Source organism: Gouania willdenowi, chromosome 4 (genome assembly GCF_900634775.1).
Source record: "Gouania willdenowi chromosome 4, fGouWil2.1, whole genome shotgun sequence".
Lineage (NCBI taxonomy): Eukaryota > Metazoa > Chordata > Actinopteri > Blenniiformes > Gobiesocidae > Gouania > Gouania willdenowi.
This window is the reverse complement of record NC_041047.1, coordinates 12751668-12774446: the sequence shown is the minus strand read 5'-3', so window position 1 is coordinate 12774446 and position 22779 is coordinate 12751668. Positions and strand designations below refer to the sequence as shown.

The following is a 22779-nucleotide window of genomic DNA, read 5'->3' as shown; positions in this document are numbered from 1 at the left end:
AAGGAAGTAAATCAGTCTTTGCATGTGGGCTCTGTTCTGAGGCCTTAACACAGCATGAGACGACGCAGAGCGAGCAGGACGTCCGTCTAATCCGTTTTTACTGTTGCAGTCAAAAGTCACCAGATGGTGGTCGCGTCTTTGATTCTGGACTCGCTGCTTGGTGGGAAATCACCTCCAGCTGTTATGCAAACACTGGTCAGTTCTGGAAAGGACTCAACAATGCTTTAGACGTGTTTAAAAGTTTCTGAGGTTCTCAGATACAGCGTAGGTTGGTCTACAGGACGTTGGACGGACCGTCAGTGGTTTTATTTACACCAGAGCTGTGGTTGGACAATCAAAAGGGACAGTGTTGCTTCACTTCAACCTACATCAGACATTTATTTACTCTACAATTACAAAGTTTGAGATTTATCTTTTAATATATTTGAACTGTATAATTTAAAGGTTTCTTAACCACAAATGATCACATGAAACCAGATTAAGAGATTGGAAAGTCTGGCACTCTGCAAATCAGACTGGGTTACATTTAGAATATTTGGGGTGAGTGTTCTCCTTTTGTGGTGTGTATGTGTGTGCGTGTGTGTGCTGTCCATTCATGCTGCACACGTGTAGCTCAGCGTTGGCAGAAATGTTCTTCTGTTGATGTAAAAATTAATGTAGGGTTTAATTTCAGATTGTTAATTTGGTCATAGGAATGAAAAAAAGATCAAATGCTTTGACTTTTTAAAAATATTGAATTAACCCTCCTATTGTCCTCAAATATGAACACATTTTACCGTTAAGGGCAAATTGACCCCAGAGGAACACCAATGCATGCAAAATATCATCATAATAATGTTGTACCCACCAAATTAGGAAAAGTCTTGAAATATGAAGCAAAAAAAACAAGTTAACTATTATTTTTTGCATGATAAACGTTGAATGGGGTCTAATTGAGCCCAAGGATAATAGGAGGGTTAAGAAAACTCTACATCATAGAAAACCTTAACATGTGTGTAAAAAGGTTTAGTTTTGTCCATCACCTTCAGGTTACTTTTCTACCTCTGTTGGCTTGAACTCTCAGGTTACTTTTCCCTAAAATTATACAATATAAATTCTATTCAAATGCTATATTATGAAATATGGAGGTTTGTGGAAGTTACATTATTTTAATGTACAACCTATTTACGTTGTGCTATACAGTGGTGTGAAAAAGTGTTTGCCCCCTTCCTGATTTCTTACTTTTTTGCATGTTTTCCACACTTAAATGTTTCAGATCGTCAGACAAATTTAAACATTAGTCAAAGATAACACAAGTAAATACAAAATGCAGTTTTTAAATGAAGGGTTTTATTAATGAGGAAGAGCAGCATCTACTGCATTCAAGCATTTGCGGTAACTTGCAATGAGTCTTTAACAACGCTGTGCAGGAGTTTTAGCTCATTCATCTTTGCAGAATTGTTGTTTTTTCAGCCACGTTGGAGGGTTTTTGAACTGCCTTTTTAAGGTCATTCCACAGCATCTCAATAGGATTGAGGTCAGGACTTTGACTAGGCCACTCCAAAGTCTTCATTTTGTTTTTCTTCAACCATTCAGAGGTGGACTTGCTGGTGTGTTTTGTGTTTTGAATCATTGTACTGCTGTAGAACCCAAGTTTGCTTCAGCTTGAGGTCACGAACAGATGGTCGAACGTTCTCCTTCAGGATTTTTTGGTAGACAGCAGAATTTATCACAGCAGGTCTTCCAGGTCCTGAAGCAACAAAACAGTCCCAGACCATCACACTGCAACCACCATATTTTACTGTTGGTATGATGTTCTTTTTCTGAGATGCTGTGTTACTTTTACGCCAAATGTAATGGGACACAGACCTCCAAAAAAGTTCAACTTTTGTCTCATCAGTCCACAGAATATTTTCACAAAAGTCTTGGGGATCATCAAGATGTTTTCAGAATCAGCTTTATTTGTCATTGTCGTTACAGAGCAACAAAATTTTTATTTCAGTTTCATCCCGTCCAAGAAAAACATGAGCAGACAATCACATATAGAACACTTATAACATAGGGAGACAGGAGCGGGAGAACTGGGGGTCGTCACAAGAGCGGCGCCCCAAATTTAGATGACAAAAGTGGGTAACAACTGAAGGATTTTCTGGCAAAAATGAGACGAGCCTTAATGTTCTTTTTTCTTAGCAGTGGTTTTTGTCTTAGAACTCTGCCATGGAGGCCATTTTTACCCAGTTTCTTTCTTATGGTGGAGTCATGAACACTGACCTTATCTGAGGCAAGTGATGCCTGCAGTTCTTGAGATGTTGTTTTGGGGTCTTTCGTCACCTCTTGGATGATTTGTTCTGTGTTTTTGCCATTTGTAGATAATGGCTCTACTTTGTAAAAAATGTCCTATTTAAGTGATTTCTAGATTGAGAACAGGTATGTCGTAATCAGAACTGGGTGTGGCTACAGAAATTAAATTCAGGTGTGATCAACCACAGTTACGTTTTAACAGGAGCTGGGGGGCAAACACTTTTTCACACACGGCCAAGTAGCTTTGGATTTTTTTTTCTTCCTTATTAATAAAACCCTTCATTTAAAAACTACATTTTGTGTTTACTTGTGTTATCTTTGACTAATATTTACATTTGTTTGATCTGAAACATTTAAGTGGAAAACATGCAAAAAAGTAAGAAATCAGGAAGGTGGCAAACACTTTTTCACACCACTGTATGTATATATATATATATATATATTGCACACGTTCCAGCTAAATATAATATAATCTCTATATTTTTGTCTACTGTCAGTACATTTTTGTGTGCGTGGGGATGGGTGTGAGACGCAGGTGTCACAGGATGACCATCATCCGAGCTAAGAGCACAGATCTAAAGGTTTATGGGGGGAGGAGTCGCACGAGGAAGCTAAACTCAATCAATCCAGCTCTAAAGAATCAACTCCTCTCTTTCAGATTTGACCCCCTGACCTTTTCACCCCCCCAAGGTACCATTCAAGCCCGCAGATCCATGTTTATCTTATATCTATTGACAGCTGCTGTGAGATATTTGCATTTGAACGGGGGAAGGCGCTGCAGCTTCTATCCCTTTGTGCAGCGTTTCCAGGGATGGTTGATGCGTTTTCTTAATTGTGCTTGTGACAATCAGTAGATGTTAAGACAACAGTTTACCTCCCAACACTCGGACATCCCATCAACCAATCAGGAAAGCTTTTTTTCTACCTCAACGTCTTCAAACTTTAGGAGATTCTTTCTCCTCACACTCGACATGGAATCCTTTTTAAAGAGATTATATATAAAAAACAAACAAACACGAGAATAGTAAAAAAAAAGAAACCAGCCAAAAACCAGAGCAGTCAGTGTAGTTAGAGCTCCTCTCTGTGGAAGACAACATGGAAAAAATTGAGTTTTTTCGCCCTCTGTAAAAATACTTTACTGTGCTTTTTTTAAATTTATTATCCAGTGTTTTTACGTGAAAACACTGACCTCAGAAATCTAGATTAAAAGGAAAAATGAAATAGAATTTCCATCAGGGTTGTGGTCAATTACATTTTTTTTATTACAATTACGTCTTCAACTCAATTACGATTAAAGCGACCAGCATTTTTTTCAGCTACAGTTAATCTGAAAGTCAATTACAATTTACAATCTTAATTACCGAGCCTTTAATAAATAATCCAAAAAATGTAACTTTTCTCTTGTGTTAGCTTTCTGTTAGCATCTCTTATGTTTTTTAAGAATCTGTTGTTGTAATTGTAATTAAATTGTAATTGAGTTTAGATAATTGACTTTGTAATTGTCATAAAGATTCTAGAAAAATTGTCCATTATAGATAAAGCGCTAAATGGGTGAAGCATGTTAAAGTTATATGTATTGTACAGTTCTACACATATGTAGTTAATTATTAAAATATGTTTCATATCAAGCTTTGCCACATTTTACCGTTTAAAAAGAAAAAAAAAATAATCGAGAAGTATACTCACATAAAAATAGGCTTGGATGTCCACACCATAAATAATAAAATCAATATTTTTATTGATTAGGAAGCCTAACAAGAAAAACCAATAGATAGAAAAGAAATTAGATGATAGATTTGAGTTTTTAGTGTATTTTACAGCTGATTTAGGACCCGTTATCATGAGAGATGCTAACACAAAAGGTTATTTATTTCAGGCTCAGTAATTGTGATTAGTTGTAATTGAACTTTAGTAATTGAGAACATAATTGTAATTGACTTTGAGGATAAAAAAAATATTTACAATTGGAAAAAATGCTGGTCATTGTAATTGTAATTTAATTGTAACTGAACATGGATAATTGAAAACGTAATTGTGAATGAAAAATGTAATTGACCCCAACCCTTGTTCTTATTAACAAAATAAAGGTGACATCTCACTGAGTAAAGTCTACGGTAGAGTGTTTGTCACCTGCTCAAGTCTCTGTTATTTCTTAGATTTCCCTCTTTATGAATGGATTCACTGTGGATGTTTTAACCAGACGTAGAGCATTACATGAATTACTTTATATTAATATCCAAACTGTTTCCTGTGCTTGGTTAAAGCTTCAAATCTTAAGTCTGGGATGTGACGTTGACTCCTGAAACCAAAACAGTTCAGATGTGAAGGACTTCAATGGAATAATAGAGTTTTTGGGCTTCACCACTGACTTCAAGATGCCTTCTGCTGTGACTATTGTAATAGATAAACCTGTATTACTCTGATTCATTAAATATATTAATGCAGCAATGGCTTTTCAGGGCTGTGGACTTTATCATGTATATGTTTTATGATGATTATCTTTCTTTTGGGAAAACGCTGGGAATACTTCTAAAGCAGATTTATGATTACAGAGATGATTATTATGATAATATTGTGGTGAATGTGTGTGTGTTGTTTTCACGTGTCTTTGAGTATCTTTAGAACAGAAACAAGTCTCTGTCTCTTAGAAAAAAACCTCTCAGGAAAACCTACCTCTACCTCCACTTTTATGCATTTAACCTGAGAGGCCTGTAGTTGCGTTTTATCAGCCTCATATCCTCCACTATCAGCACCAAACAGGGTTTTCTGAAGTAAACATGTAGGGTGGTTTTTTTATTTTTTAGGTGTGTTGGTTGATTTTAAACCCTGGTCAGGCTGTAACATCTGTAAAACACTTGGAGTGTTTCCTCTGTTTGAACATCAACAGCAGTGAAACACCACCAGTATCTAAATTACTGGTGGTACCTAAAGTACTGGTCCTCGCTAACACTGCCAGCACCACAAGGCTGATTTAGCATTTTTACTTTCTGCTCCCATCATTGTGTGCTTATTCCTCCTTTTCTATCTTTACACTTTCCTGGGATTCTTTCTTTATCCCCGGCAACCATGGCAACACTGAAGCAGTGATGGGTAATGCTTTTTTGTTGTTTTTGTTTTTGAAGGGGAAAAGCAATTATTGCCTATTTACTCAATATGTGTTTGTGTGAATACTTATTTTGAATCTGGAATTAAAACATCAACTTTCTAAAATGACAACAAAGCATTGGATTTTATTTTGCTCGAAGATGGACAATCAATGTTTCTGTCCGTGTTTCAATCTGTTTCACCAAAATACAGACTTTAGAACTTGGTTTTGCTTCAGATCTTGATAAGATACCCCAACAATGAAGAAGCTTTTGCACATTTAAACCTACCTACCGCTAACTATGAAGTCTGATACTCTGTTTTTTCAAAAGCTGCAAAATGTACTAGTCTACAGTGCATCATAATGTTTGCCTGTAAACAGTATTGTAAACATACACTTAAAAAATGACGATTTTGTAGTCGTGGTAGATGATGTTTGGAAAATATCAGAATTCTATCTCAAAAATGACAAATTTATTTTGTAGAATTTCGCTATCATGCTAACAATTGGAGTGAATGCAAAGACTGCATTTTTAAACATCAGTTTTTCCACTTACGGAGCCAATCATTCATTGTGAAAAACCAACTAATAACATCTCCATGCTGTCTATGTGAAATATGGATATTTTCAGATTTTTCTCTTAACTGAATTTTTTATGCTAACAGCTGCTGTCTTGTTTTGCCTAAAATTGCCTGTCATATAGTTTGGTGTGTTGTTTTGTTGAGAGCAGTTTCCATTAATCCACCTTAAAAGTAAACAGTATGATAATAATATAGTGACATAAAAATTTAATTAATACTCATGTACATTATGGCCTGAAGAGACTAATGCTAAGTGTCTATTACATGATTTATAAGTCTTTTTAATCTTCAAAAATTATCAATATGTTTACACAAAGATGTCTTAATTTTCTACTTAATTTTATCTAGAATACATCTTCTAAGTTATTACATATATATATATATATGTTTTTTTTTTTTAAAAATGCAACATTTTTTCATAAATTATAAAATGTAAGACTAAAATTATTTAGGTTATTCAGCTCATCTGTGTTTTCATTGGTGTTCTTTGCTTTAACTTTTAGATTTCTGTAATAAAACCAGGAGCTGCTACTGTGCACATGTCGGTTTAATAATGCACTGAAATGTGTTTCTGTATCAATCCAGATGTTGCCCAGTTGTTCACGCGTGATCTCACGCGCTCGCGGAAAGCAGCGCCATCTATGTAACGTGACGGGCCTCTCACGTGTACTCTGTGATTATTTAAACCCCGCCCAATAAGCTGCAGTGAACCAATTGGACGTCGGCTCATTCAAAGGAACCCTGGTTTGAAAGAGCAGGGGGCGGAGCAACAGCAGGCTCTGTCAGGGGTTGCCAGGTCCGAATTTACTGCTAAATTAGCTAAGAAATTGCAGAAAAAGGGAATGAAGGATGTTTCTCAAAATGTGTTAGCCTCGCAAAACACTGGCATCCTTTCCAGGTACATGAATGTAGAGGGGATAAAAAAATAAAATCGAACATTATTGCAAGAATGAGTTGGAATGTAGATAGAATATATCAGATGATTCTGAGTCCAGTTTTGCAGCATAATGCAGTAGTTCTATAAACAGAAGGGTTAGGAAATCCACTTTGGTCTCCTGACAGAAGTACTCACATTACTGTAATGGAGTTGCTTTTATGGGTACTTGTACTTTTTTCAGTATATTTCTAAATAGTAATTTTACTTGTACATAAGTACGTTTATAAAGAAGTAAAGTAATTTATTACATTTCTACACAGAACCGTTACTGACTAAATTATATATTTTTGTGTTTTAAAATGATCATTAAACATTGTGAAACTACAAAAAATGAAATGACCAGACAAAAATCAAATAATATGTTTTTAGTTGTGCCTTTTCTGATCAACGCCCAGCCACTTTCTCGGGTTCGGGTTGGGGTTTCTACCTATTCTGTGGGTACCCATATAGCACATTTGACATGACAGTGCTTTATAGATGTAGCTATACTTAAAGGCTGATAAAAAAAAAAAAAAAAAAATTTAAAAATGAATTTAATTTATTGGTGTTATTTTATTTAAAATATTATTTTACATTTTGAAAAACATTTTATTTTATACAGATGCCTTTGTGGAAAATAAATTAAGTTACAATTGTGCAAGATTTCATCTCCTCCCTTATAAGTTTATACATGAGATGTTTACTGTAAGATTTATTACCAAAAATAAATGTGGGGACTGAAAGTAACCAGTAACTTTAACTGAATACTATTTAATTGAGCTACTTTTTAACTTGTATTTAGTATTTTATGGCTTACTTGTACTTGAGTACAATTTCAATCAAGTAACAGTACTTGAGTAGAATATAACAGTACTCTTTACACCTCTGGTCAACTGCCAGTCTCTGTCATAGGCGTCTGCTGATCGCTTTGGCGTTTCCTTCCTATTAGGATGAAGTCGTCACGGAAATCATCCTCAGTACCTGGCAACACAGACCCTACTTGTCCTCTGCTTGAACAGGATCACATACGGCAGCAAATACCGTCGCTGCAGTGTCTTTGTTGATGTTTTCTTGTCGTTTTTGAGGAAGAAAAATGAGATTAAGGTCTCACAAAACCGTCTCATCCAGCCCCAGGACACCGAGGACCAGGAGACCCTCCAACCCCCACAAAACCACTCCGAGACTGAGGCGAACGTCAGTCACTGTGTCGGTGATCGAAAGCCCGCTTCAGACAGCGGTGAGAATGCTGGTGTTTGTTATCAATATTACACGAGAACATGTAATTGTATACAAAGTAGTCGATAAACATTCTGTGGCGGCATTGATTAAAAGTGTTTACTCACCTATGCCATGTTTGTTAGTGACCGGTGTTACGCTTCCATTCGTTACCTTGGTATAATTTGACCTACTTCCGCCTGCTCCTGTAGTTTCTCTGTCAAGCTGTTCGTGAAATATGTTTGAATGGCTGCTTGGTACAACTATAAATATTATGTTCGTGTGTTTAAAAACATTCTCGTGTTTGTGTTGTAAAATGAAGCTATTTAATTTAATTAAATTAAATTATTATTATTATTATTTACCGGAAGTACTTAAATTAGAAGCGAGCGTAAACCTCTGCTTTGTTTGTGCTAGTTATTTCCCCAGCTGTGCTTTATTTATGTTTTGGATTGTCTTATGCTGCTCTTTAAAAGACATGCATTAGGGTTTTATAAACGTGATGTTAAAAGTGTTTGAATAAGATAACTGGTATCAGGTAACTGGAAAGCCATGAGTAGACCCAAAACACCTAGCATTGAATTAGCTTGTAGGCTAATGAAGTGGTGTATTTATATTTAAAGACCTCAGCCTAAGCTTTCTATCAACTTGCTGTTTATCACCACTGACTCAGAGCTTCTAAACTAAAGCTTTTGTTTCCAATGCATATTTATATCCACTCATGTCGTCATTTTTGTAACTAAGATATTGTCCTTTGTGTTCTCTGTTGTCGATCAAGTTCTGTCAGTAAATGTGGTTCCTGGACTTCCACGAAGACCTTTAACTTCTCACATAGGAGGCGTCATTATTTCCATAGTTTCATCAAGTTAACTTAAAGTCGAGTTTATTTTACCATATTCAACAAATGTACCATTACCAAAAAGAAAAAAGTGACCATATCATATTATAACCTATTAAATCTGCTTATATAATAATTATAGTGAAGGTACAGTATTCTTAATATGACCAATTCCAGCTCTGGTAATGATTCAAGATGGGACGATATATCGTACAACAGGATATCGCAGTCATAAAACATGACAAAATGTATCGTCGAGGGTACGAGTAGTATCGTGATATGTTTAATATTTCTCATGTGTTGAAAAGGTCATACACAGAGTAAGTAATGTCAAGAGTTAAAGTCAAAGCATGGTTATTTTTTAAACTGCAGTTATTTATTTGTTATTTTTCTGTTCCAAAACAATGGTGTCATGAACGTAGTGTATCGTTCCACCTCTATGAGCTACCTTAACCTTTCACAATCAATAAGTGTTGGAGCTTTTTTTTTTTTTTTTTTAAATTATTATATTTATTCTGTTTATTTTACTTCTAGCAGGGACTCATTTCCATTGAACAGTTACTAAGGGCTTTTCTACAAAAATAAATAAATAAATCTGCACACAATGGCTTCAAAGTTCTTTGACCTACTTTTCAAAACAGTTTTAAATATATTTAAAAGTTGAACAGTAAACTAAGATGCAGAATAAAAAGACAACCAAATGGAACACATTTTCATAATGTTACTGACTAAATAGTTGTTTTTTTTAATCAACCAACCCGGTATGAGATGTCATTACTGTTCATTCATCTTATTTATGCAGGAATGGATGATTACAGAACTAATACTTATACTGTACAGGACTAAAATCAATGTATCCTCTGCAGACAGCATACAGATCTTTGACATCGATTTGAGCTTTGTTTAGGTTCATGGTTAGTTTCATGATCATTAGGATGGCTCAGCCTCATGCTTTATATTTTAAAAAGCAAACATCAAACCAAACATTGTTTTGGCATTTTGAAAAATCTCCCTGAATGTAAGTCTTGATCTCATTTTTTATTTGTGATAATTGGGGTAAAAATCCTTGAATCTGTGGCCAACTTCCTCTAAAATGGATGCAATCTGCATTATTTCACAGATGTTTTACAGATGTAGCTTTACCTCCTTTGGCTTTACAAACACTTTAACATCTAGTTTAGACTTCACTCTACTCAGTCTCTTCAAACACAAATGCATTTCAAATTTGAACAAATAAAATATTTGAGTTTGGCTTTTTATGGCACGTTCACACCAAAGCACCGTTGAAAGCATCAGGTTTACGTAGACAATATATGGTGGACGCGTTTCTAGGAGCGTCGAGAGGTCCCACTGCGCATCCCATGCCTCCTGTGTGGTGTGTTTTGAAGCTTTACGCGCCCATCTCCTCAACGTGCTCTCATCCTAACTTGTTTGGACTTGCATCCAGAGCATTACGCTGGTGACAAGCGTACTGATTCAATGAGCACAAGTGTCACACTACGGGTGTGAGGCACGATTTTGACTCCCGAAACACGTTTGGTGTGAACGTACCATTAGAATCATTATTATTTTTAAGCCAACCTCACGGTTTCTAACAATAGATAAATACTGTACATACAGCAATGAATAGAATGTGACGTAGGACTTTGAACCAAACTAAATGACATAGTACTGATGCTCAGACAGCTTGGCTGTAGAGATTTGCTCTATTACGTGGTGTCTGTCTGACAGCGGATTAAGCCGCTCTGTTGCATGTTATGGACGGTCCCATTTAAAGCAGGTCACCAGGACTCACGTAGACTGACTGTTGACTGTGACGGGTTTTGTGCAGCAGGGCAGACACATGTCTTAGGACAGTGTTTAGATTATTCCTCACCAGTTTTTCTGTAACACTTTATTGGCTTGGTGACGTTGTTTTATTATCTACACAGGACTAAGTCCTTGAGACTGGAATATTTTGTACTCAGTCTATGACTAACAACTCCTCTTAGAAACCCAAAGGTCTAGAAATAAACCAGTTACCTACTAGTTGTAATGCTGAGTTACTCACCGCTGTTGCAAAAAGTAACTGTAGGCTTTTTAGGATACACCAGACTATTGCTATTATTCACTAAATTCAGAATAGAGATGCACGATATTGAATTATTGGTCTATAACTGATGGATAGTGGAATTAACATACTGATTTTTTTCTCATACACACAATTTAATTTAGCAGACGCTGTTATCCAAAGCGACGTACAACACAAGCAGTTAGGTTTAAGAGACTTGCTCAAAATACCACATTTATGGCAAAAGTTGGATTTTAACCGGTGACCCTTCGATTACAAACTCGCTCCCTTTTCCTTTACCGTTACGCCACCACTGCCACAGCCCGGTGGAAAATACAGACATGACAAAGCTAAAAATGATGTATATCAGTGATCATTCCTTGTGCAAAATGTGAACAATACTTCAACTTATGTTATTAAAACATGTCATATTTTTCCATGATGACTAATGCTTGCAGCTTATCCTATTTAAAACAGCGGCTACTTTCTTACCTACTTAAATTCTGTATTTGTGTGTAAAAACAGCCAGACTTACAGTATATATGACTAAAAAAACTGTTGTCATGAGGAGATTTATCCTCTTCACTTTGCTGTTAACTTGCGCGACTGAATTCATTCTTTGGGTTTTTAACCTCTGGTTCTCGTCTGACTCTAAAGGCTGAAGATGTTGTAGATTACGACTCGGACAAGGAAGTTCCCATGATGACGAGGCGACTGCTGCCTCGAGGTCGACCGAGGAAGAGGGCGATCGCCGTGGATGATGGCGGTACGTCAGTGTGTTTTCTGCTCAGTGTTCTGTGTCGTAGTCTGACTAATCGTTTCCCAATCATCTAGATTTGGCCTTTAAGACTCCTATCAGATCCATCCTGCGAAGCGAGCGCGTCCTGTCCGAGATTGACCCGGTGACGCCGCGTAACTCAACAGCCAGGAATATCTACTCGCCCATTGTGCGTTTTCTTACACCCAGCAAAGAGAGTAAGTAAAGCAAGTGATGGACAGTCTCTTACATGGTGGTGATGTTGACAAACACACTAGTCACTAATAAAGTGTTCTGTGCAGATTTAAAACGTGGTACAAATGGGAGCAGCGTGTTGATGAGTCCTGAACAAGGCGTGTTTGGTTACGGCTCCATGGACCTGTTGAGTGGGGAGGAGGAGGATGACGTCTTTGACCCGTAAGTACAACGACTGTTCTTTTATTAAATTTAGGTACGTGCACCGACTGTTTCTGATGGAGTCTTTGGTAGGGATGCACCAGAATTACAATTATTGGCCGAAAACGAAAATGAGAAACCAAAGCCGAAAACCAAAACACATTGCATTTATGGGTATACATGTGTACTAACTTTGCTAAAATTAAAACATTGCAATTGTTTAAATTCTTATTAGGGCTGATTGATTTTGGAGAATAATCTAATTGCGATTTTTTTTTTCCCTCAATATTGCAATTGCGATTTAATTTACGATAATTTTTTCAAGGTCATCTACTATGTATTTTTCAACAAATATAATCAATAAATCAATGTAATGTTTTCTAATAAACAATATATGTATTATATATAAATTGTTTTTTCTTATAGGCTAGTCTTATGTTTTGATAAAGGAAAATTAAGCATGAATTATTATTAAAGGCAGTTTATTTATCTACTTCAATTACAGTTGTAAACTTAAATACTTTGACATGCAGTCTTGTTAGCATTCACCATGACAACGTAACAAAATTCTGCCAAACAGAATTAAAAACTAAAGTGCAGGAAAAGTAAGGAGAACAAATATGTGCTTAAACAAATGGCACAATTTTTAGGTAAATTAAAGTCCCAATAAACAAGTGTATGTTCTTATTAAACCATAAGAAGGAAATACAACTTTTTGAACACTAATAAAAACATTATATTCACTCAATAAATGTAGCACACAACACTACAATTTCCTCTGCATTTCACCTATATCCCCCTCATAGATAGCAGTGGGCTGCCACAACATTGCGCGTGGTCTGGGAAGTAATTTAGGGGGTGGAGGAGGGTGGGAGGCCTGGGCAAGACTGCTGCACCCACCGGGTGCAGGGTGGGGTTCAGAGTGAAGGACTTCGGAGCGGGGCCGCGAGACGTGTTGCTTGGCGAGGCAGCGCAGCATCTTTTTTTAAAGCCAAAATAATTCCACACACATGTGCTGCGCCTCTTTAGTAATAAACTCTAGGCAGTGTAGGCTTTTGTTGAGCCTGAGGCTGTTGTGCAACAGGTTAAAGTAGCGTTTTCATCCCCATCCGCCTGTTTTGCTTTGCTTTGCAGTCTTTGGTATCACGATATTAACGCAAATGCAATTAATAATTTATCCATAATTAATATTAATTCTTCAAAGAACAAATCATTTAAAAATATGAAAATATTTATTCATCACTGACATTCCAACAATGCACAATATAACATTAAAACAATAAAATGTTTAACTTGATCCCACTCATGCATTAAATAAATATTGTACAGACCTATAACTGACTGGGCTGTTAGAAGAGAGTTCAATTAAATATGTTCTCTTATTAAAACACAAAGAAAATTGAAGTACAAGAGCGTGTGCATCTCCAAGACACACACACTGTGTAGGATGTAGTAAAGTGGTTCTCTATGAAACGAGCGCAGAGAGACTGAAACCAGACTCTACTGCTGATGTCCAGCGTCATTCTGACGTGTGGTCCGTTTTGACTGAGGGCGACACGTAACTAGAATGTTGATGTGACACAGAAACATAAAACACACTTATGTGCCCCGTCAATTCTGCTCAGAAGACACTTTATTGCTCAGATGTATTGAAATGCAGACGCTCCGTGAGTCCGCGAACAAGTTGGCCGATTACCAGACAAGAACGTGCACTGACTACTGTTTGCTTGAGTCTTTACAACAGCCTGTTCTGGTCGGCTTTTTTCAGTGGCCGGAATTTTGGTGCATCACTAGTCCTTTTGTATTTTAAAAAATATGAAAAGATCAATGAACAGCATTATATATTAAATACTATTGCTTTTTCAGATTTGCGTTCATCAAGAACGTACCATCACAGTCCCAGCATTCCCGTCCACATGTCAGAGACATTCCACCAAAGACTCGGAGCACCCCCGTGCCAACACTCGTGGTGGACTTGGTGAGTTCCTCACACAGTGGCCACAGTTTGGTTAAATGAAGCAGAGACGCATGTATCAACATATTTCTGTGATTTAACTCCTGATGGTTCACCACAACATAAACTCTTCCTAGGAGGGAACCCTGGTGTTCAGCTCTCTGGGTGTGATCGAGGAGGCCGAGTACTCTTTCTACACGGCTTTTCAGGACAATCGATATAAGGTGATCACTGCTCCTCTGTCCAGACCTGCTTTAATGATAATAATCTGTTTCTAAAGCTATGAGTCATAATTGGCTTTTTGTTTATCCACAGAGCAGCACAAGAAATGTAAAAATATGTCCCATACTTTACTGTGTTTGAACATTTTCTTGAGCATCTTCCCAGTTATTAAAGATGGTATTTTAACTTGTGCAAGGTGTGACCTCGTTTTTATTTGATTTCATTGTGATTGCCAACAGGTTTACATGACGCTCCGACCACATGTGAAGGAGTTTCTACAGGCCATGTCCAAACACTATGAGGTATGTTTAGGAAACTATAACATAACAATATAACCAGTGACGGGTGAGGTTTTCCATCATGGCACCTGTTTGTGGGTGGGAAGCATTAATCAGCAAGTGAACTCATGTTGTGTTAGAAGAAGAAAGATGAGTCTGACCAGGGAAAAGGTTCTGTTCTTTGGGGTGCTCGTGCTCTGCATGTGTGTGATCCAGCAGGCGACAATAGCTTTCAAAGTAGTGGAAAATAACGCAGCAAAGTCTGATTGAAGTGTGTATGGCCTCAGATTCACTATTTCTTAAATTTTGTTTCAGGGCGTATTAGAGCTGGGCGGTGTGACCAAAAATGTATATCATGGTATTTTTTAAAATTGTAACATTTTCACGGTAGATGAAGGTTTTTTGTTTTGTTTTTTCATGCATAATCAGATGTTCACAGTATTTTCTACTGGTTGAGACATGTTCTACTAGTTCTGCAGCTTCAGAGCTTTCAATGCCTTTCTCATACATTTACACCGGTCTGAAACGCGGCGCGGCGTAGCATTCCGAACGTTGTGTAATCAAATACACCGGTACGGCTGTATGTTAAAAATTAATATCATAACGAAAATATGAACCGGTATACCGCCCAACACTGGGGCGTATCCATTTCGGCGTCACGTATGGCAAAATCCACGTCAAATGAATCTCTGTATTCATTTTCAATCACAGGATAACATAATCACAAGACGTACTTTAATACGTTGCGAGAGATTTTGAACAGGATTATCAGCGCAGTTGGACAAATTTGTCTGTTTGTCACATTTTATAGACTTTTAAACACCCATTTTCTGGTTAAAAAAAAAAGAAAAAGTGTGTGAATGTGTTATATTGTCCAAAAACATGCATGTGAGGCATTTCCACTTCATGTTGGGAATCAATTTTAAATTTAGTCGGGGAGAAAAAACTGGGTCAAATTGCTTTCATCGTTTCAGGACTTGAATTTTGTTTTTTCTGTTTTTAAGTTTTCAACACTCATGGAAAATCGGTGACTTTAGGTGTGTCACAGGTGTCACAGGTGTTTAGGGCTAAGTTGCCGTACTCAAGCTTTCATACCTAAAGTGCCATCAGAGAGCATGAAGCAGTGTTTCTGGGCCACAGAGCAAGTAAACAATATTGTGTTCGATGAATCACATTAATCGCTGGCTGCATTTGTTATTTTAGATTTACTTCTTGGCTCTGGAACACCTGGAAGTGTTCCTTCCTGTTTCTCCTACAGAAACGACGGTCTGAGTTTCTGTACATGTTGACTTGGCCTCCAAATATTACAAATCTCCATCCAGTTGAGCATCTGGAGGATGTGCATGTGCAGGAGAAAAGACTTTTCATGGAGCCAAAGGTTTTTACTACAGAACCTAAAACATCTGTTGGTTTTCATGTTTCTAGTGAAGTCTCCGATTTTTTTTTTTTTTTAAAGAAAAACTCAAGTTTTGATTTGATTTTTTTTTTTTCATTGCCCTTAAAAATCACTGCAGACATCAGATATATTGTCAAAAGTGCAACATTATTGCTGTGATTGTCCTAGAGTCTCAAAAGAAAAAGTAAATGAGGCTCTGTCATTCAACGATTTCAAGCTTTAACCCAGGTTTAAGCAAAAGTGCAACAGCATCTAAACAGTAGCTTAAATTTTCTAATTAAGAAATCAGATAACTACATATTTTACAACATATAACTTTACAATTAAAAATAATAATAAACTCTTCCCTTAGTATCTTAGCATAGTGTGAATAAAAAATGCCCTTTGGCACACATATAGAATACTCAAAGGGTATACAAAGAAGGGCGGGCTTACATCGCACTACGGTAACTCACAAGGACGGAACGTGAAAAAATCTGAAAAACCTGTGGTGGGGAAGAAAAAAAATTTATATATATAATTTATTTTTTTTAACTCGAATTTGCAAAATAAAAATTGTTTTTATCTACAAATTTGATAAATCGATTAATACATTTTTTGCCCAGCCCTAATTTGTGTTAATGTGTTATCATGTAATTGTAAACAATAAATGAATAAAAAAACTAGTGAGGATTTCTGTGTTACTCTCCAACTTATCCAGCTGCTCTTTCTTCCATTCCAGATGTTTGTTTACACATGTGCAAAGAAAGAATATGCCAAGAACATCCTGGACATCCTGGACCCACAGAAGAAACTGTTCCGGTGAGACTGACTGAGCGCTGGGTTCTCTAGGGTTTCACTAACTAACTAACTGTGGCTGTGACAGCTCACTGAACTATGAACACTACTCCTCAGAGTTGGTTCTTCTGGCCTGTATTTGTGAGCACTCAGCAGTTTGTTCCTGCTGTATGATAAACAACAGGTTTTGTCTCCACAGACACCGTCTGTACCAGGAGGACTGCGCCTGTGTCCTCGGCCACTACATCAAAGACCTGGGCGTCATTAACAGAGACTTGAAGAAGACGGTGGTTCTCAACAGTTCACCGCACACGTATCCATACCATGTGAGTGCTGCTCAGCTCAGGCTAGCATCGTTTTCCTGCTGCGGAATCACATTTGACCAAGTTATACTTTATTTGAACATTTCACGTTCAAACCATGTGACCTTATTGGAGGAAATCTCAAGCCATCTTTTTTGGGCACATTAGGACTGAATTGATGTGAAAATCTAACCTGTTCATTGCAAACCAACAGTAGTAAATTGATTTGGTGGCATTAGCCAGAAAGCTCTTTCCTGATTGGTTGACAGAAGAACCAACATGGTTTTTAACGTAACATTGTGTACAAAACATAAATCTAACATAGTAATAATACTACGGGTGTAAGAAAAAATTGATTTGGTGATATATCATGTTATTTAACAGCTCAATTATTGTATCGATTTAAAAAAAAATTTCCAAATCGTTTTTTTTAATAACATTTTTCAGAATCTGTTGTAGAAGCAAAAGTTACACTTTTTTGAAAAATTTAATCTGACAGTTTGATAAACATACCACTTGTTTTTTTATATTTGTACTTTAATTACAGTTAGTTACCATCTACTTGTTCTCACAAGTAAAAAAATAAATGAATAAATAAGTTGTATTCAATGCCATTTTGTCCTTGAAGTTGAATTTTGTATTTATTGATATTGCGATGTATATTGTATTGTTTAGTATCGAGATATATCGCATCGTGACATGCAAATTGTGTATTGTATCGTCAGAATCATGGTAATGCACAGCCCTTAATAATACACCTCCCCCCCTACCTGTTGTTCTTTGTTCCACTGGAGTTAGATTCCGACATTTTACTTTACAAATGTTTCCATGTTGTGTTGTTTCTGCAGCTGATGAACATGATTCCCATTAAGACTTGGAGTGGAGAGCCTGAGGACCGGGAGCTGCAGAAGCTCATTCCCTACATGGAGAAACTGTCCTCAACTGTAAGTCTGTGTGGTCCGACTCCCTCATGTTTAGATTTGTATTTATATTCCACTGTATGGCATTAATCTGTGAACTTAAAAACTTCACACAACCCACTTTAGACCTGATCTGAGTATGTTTATATAAAAATATATGCCATTTAAAACCATAAATGCTTCAATGTTGTCATATGTTTCCTAATTAATGTAGTCATTCATATGTTTAATATTGTAACAAAGACCTGGTTTGGACTTCATATGAAATGATGATGTCAGGGTTTTACAGTAGGAAGGTTATTTGTTGGTACATTATTTTCATCAAAATGTTTCTCTGAGGATTTATTTTGTTGATAAATATCTTCCCTCATGTTTTCAGACAACTCATAAACATTAGAAATATTTATTTTTTTTATCCCACCTTCTCCTAGAGTTTAAGAATGTGCGATATGTTATCGTTCACGATGTATCGTCAAAAACATTCTAAGAATACAAATTGTTATTGTTATCTTTTTCATGATATTCTAATTATATGACCAGCACCTGTATGTCATCCCACAATAGAAACCATAAATTCCCATGTCAGAAATTACTACTTGGTTAAGACCAGACAATCATCCAACAAAGTCAACCAAGCCAAGTTCCTCTGTCAGATCCACCCAAAGTTCCACAAACACGGGTACAGAGATGAACCTGCCAGCAACAATTATCAACTGGAAACTCAACTAAAGCTAACTAAGCTAGGTTAACCCACAGACACATAAGAGACTGGGCTAACAGCATAAGGAATAGACCAAGTATAAAGTACACGGCTTACTGTTTATGGTCAGATTTAACACTTCTATGGAAGGTTAAAAGCTAACATGTCACATGTCATGTGAAATAATTGTTAGCAATAAACTAATGTCACTATTCACCCGTACCAACTTGTGAAACACTATTTTTTTTATTATAATTCACATGTTCACAAGACAAAGCTGGTCTCATTAGACAGTAATCTAACTATTGTGAATATTACACCAAACTATCCTGAAGTATTAAATCATCAAGTTGGATCCAGTTTAATTATAGGAAATTAAAGAGAAATGTATCAACCATAACTTTATTTAACTCATTATCAGATATAAAATAAAAAATTCAGCTGCAGTAAAAACACAATTGGAGTTATTTTCGCTTTTAATCCTATAGGAAAAATAAGATTAATATCTGATGACTGATAAAATAAGTAAAATAAATGAGCTGATGAAGCCTGAGTGCATCGGGCGCTTTCACACCGATAAATTAATCTATTAATTCATGTATTCTGGGGTAATGCAAGGAGCCTCAATCCTGTAGATAATATAACATATAAATATGTTACACCTTATGATGAAGCCATAGACAAGGTAAAAGAGAAAGTGAAACTGATCAAAGTGTGTGTTTATTGTCCATTTATAATCTCACTAATTTAAGTATTAACAGTTAACACTCATCAATTCCTGCTTTAATTACTTTCTGCTTTTACTGCAGCACCAGTGTTGTTTTTGGTCTGAATTATGTATTTTAATTCTTCATATTTTAAAAATTGATTTCTTCAGTTCCTACATTTGATTGGGCAGACGCTGTAGTATCCACCTCCGTCACTAGAGCGCGCCAATTAACCAGACCGAAATCAACACGCTTACCTAATTTAAACCCAGGAAATAGCTAATGGTGAAAATTTAAACACACAATTACTAAATAAAGGATAAGGAGCTATGCTATCGTAACTAAATATCTTATTGTCCTATTAATATTGATTTGCAACTTCTTGATAAAAATCCTTTGTTTATTAAATGGAAAATATCTGTACAGTGATGTTCCAGGAAAAAAAAGTAGAAGGTTAAAACTCGCAGCGAGAAATAACTGCGGCAACGCCGTCGCTGCGCACCGAAAATTTTGCAAAAATTATGTTGTATGGTGGCTTTTGGTGCATTATGTTAGTGTAATTGTTGTTTTTCTTCTGTCTTTTTTGTGGCACTTTCTTAGCATGATGTATTTTCTCACCTAGTTTGTGTAAACATGATGCATTTACAAGTTGAAATCTGGTATTCATGATAATGATGACAAAGAATTGAGCATCATTATCAGTTTACCTGTTTCCAGTTGAAAATTTACCAGCTAATAGTATAGCAGTAGTAAGGGTGCTTGCTCTCTTAATAGTCCTCTGTAGAATGCTGTCTGGCACTGTAACATGTCTACATGATTAACATCATTTTTGTGTAGTTTGCTTGTAGATGGTTCTGGACTGGAAATCTATTTAGTTGTATCAATGCACATTAATATTCATATTAATATCTCTAACACAAGCATATTTTAATGAAGCACAAAAGTTCATCATGGATGTTTAAAGTCAGTGTACAGAAGAAATACATTTGTGTTATGATTTTGAGGTGTCAGTAGAAAGGTCTGTTCCGCCCGAGTCCGAATATGTGCATCTCTCCCGGGTAGAGTCAGAGTCAGGGCAACGGAAGCCTTTATGAACATGTTTAAGAGTAGAAGGCGAGAGGGAAAAAAAATCGAAAGTAAATATTTTTTTAAATTTAAAAAAATAAATTAAAAAGAGTACAAGGCGGGCAGAAAGAGAGTAGTAGTCGATTCCACCCACTGCCTACGCTTCTGGACATCCGTCTGTGGTTTACTAAGTTTTAAGTCATTTATGCTGTTTCTATATTTTGTTAAAGCTTATGTGATATTTAGGAGGTCCATATCCAATATCAATATCGGGTATTAGCCTGAAAATGGATATCGGATATTGGATTCAAATTTCCGGATTTATTTTGTTAAATTGTAGAATACTGTAGATATTATGTTGAAGGATAAAATGTATGTAACCGATTGGTTAATAATAAATGGGTCAAATTTTCTCATACCTACTGTTGCTGACTATTGTTCTCTGTTTGAGTAATATCACTTGATCAAGCCTTTTCTAACATTCCACACTACAAAATAATAAGCAATTATTATTTTTTTTATTTAAAAAAAAAATATGTATGGTTCATGCTGATATTGGATCAATATCGGTGTCGGCCGATACGCATGGCTGCAATATCGGTATCATATCGGAAATGAAGAAGTTGTATCGGGACATCTCTTACACTGATGTGAGCTGATGGTTTCACAGTCGGCTCCAGCAGGTTCATATATAATAAAACAAAAGCTGATGACACTTTTTTTTAAAGTGAAAAACGCACCAAGCATCCCATGGCATTTTGCTGTTTTTTTTTTAATGTTTTAGCTGCTTATCTGTTGTCTTTTCTCAGCTGTTAGAGGTCTGAACATCCCGTTTTGTGCTTTTCTAGGAGGATTTTCAGGAGGTGCTAAAGAAGAGGAAGGATCATTTCCACAGGCTGCTGTCAGAGGACTGATGAGTCCGTCTGTACATGACTTTTACTGCTCCTATGGACTCTCTTTATCCTGCTGATAGCTGCTGACCTGCTCAAACCAACATAGTCGCTCCTCAACGTTTACCCTGAGAGTCATTTCACCAAAATAAAATGCTCACCGTGTCAATGTAAATAAATAAATACCTGTGATGAAACGATGTCAATAGTAATAACTTTTTATTTATTGATCATGTAGTTAATTGGCGTCATTTCTTTGTTTTTTTGACTAAGATCAAATGTATAATGCTGCTGCTATTGTTTGTTTTTGTATATTTTAGGACTGATTTGTATACAATAAAACCAACTTAGTAAATAAAAAGGACAAACTTAAATGATCTGTGTCTCATTTTCACTCTTTGCTTTTACACATTTTGCATTTCCTGAAAAGGAACATTTCCACCTCTTTATTATTAGTGCCATTTATTTCAGATGTCAGCTTTATTTGTGTCAAACTAGAAACTAGTTCAGAAATGACATGTTTGTTTTCTGCAACACTAAATCCGATTTGATTCAGCGTCACAGAAAAAATCCAGCAGGAAAATGATGCTTCCAGTGGAAAACATTTGAGCTGTTTCAAAGTTATTGGAGACAAAATATATAATTATAGTAACATCACGGTGGCTGGAGAAGTCATCAGATGAGCTAAATGGCAAACAAAAGCCACAAATTAGGAACTGTAAGAGGTATTAATGTGTATGACTATTATTATATATTGATGTTTCTATAACATTTGAATGTTTTCATTTTGAGAAGTTCAGAGAGATAAAACGAGTTGAGTAAATGTGTTTAAAACGTGTGTTGATCTTTAAATGTTTGAGTTTAAAACTTGAGTTTATCAACTGAAACTATGTTTATGCTATACAAAGGGGAAATAAAAAGGGAAAATGTCCTAAGGCTGCTATCTAATAAACACCTTCATTGATAAAAAAAAATAATAATAATAATAATTGGACAAAAAACTTGTGTTTTTTGGTTGTGGAATGACTGCAAAGACACATTTAGGGCGAAGCCCAAATTCAAATGTGTCTAAACCATGACAGAGACATGGCTTAAACCAGGGGTGTCAAACTAATTTTGGTTCAGGGGCCAAAGTAAGTAACGTCGATACTATTATGCCCTAGTTTGCAATTGTACGTAAACATAAAATACAAAATATGTAAGAAACTGACAATATGCAAGCAATAAGTGACAGATATTAGTCCCAACAGGGTTTTCACTCGATTTGTGACCAATTTCTATTTAATTTAATGTTTGTAATAATTTGAGGAAAATTAAAAGATTTCAGAATGATTTATTTATTTTTTTAACAGTTTAACAATAAAAATGACTGCCATCGTGCTGTATAAGAGAAAACTGCGAGCCCCTGCAAATATTGTTGAGTTTAATTTACACAGTGATTCATGTTTCG

At 36.1% G+C, this 22779-nt stretch overlaps 1 protein-coding gene across 1 annotated transcript; it reads left to right on the top strand.

The window, feature by feature from the left end:
- The first annotated feature begins 7707 nt into the window (after positions 1–7707).
- On the top strand, positions 7708–21529 carry ctdspl3 (CTD (carboxy-terminal domain, RNA polymerase II, polypeptide A) small phosphatase like 3). Its single transcript, XM_028444528.1, has 11 exons — positions 7708–8099; positions 11623–11731; positions 11800–11940; positions 12025–12139; positions 13985–14096; positions 14210–14296; positions 14534–14596; positions 16690–16769; positions 16945–17071; positions 17896–17991; positions 21288–21529. The coding sequence occupies exons 1-11, from the start codon at positions 7956–7958 to the stop codon at positions 21351–21353; spliced, it is 1140 nt and encodes a 379-aa protein (XP_028300329.1). The 5' UTR covers positions 7708–7955; the 3' UTR covers positions 21354–21529.
- Positions 21530–22779: the final 1250 nt, after the last annotated feature.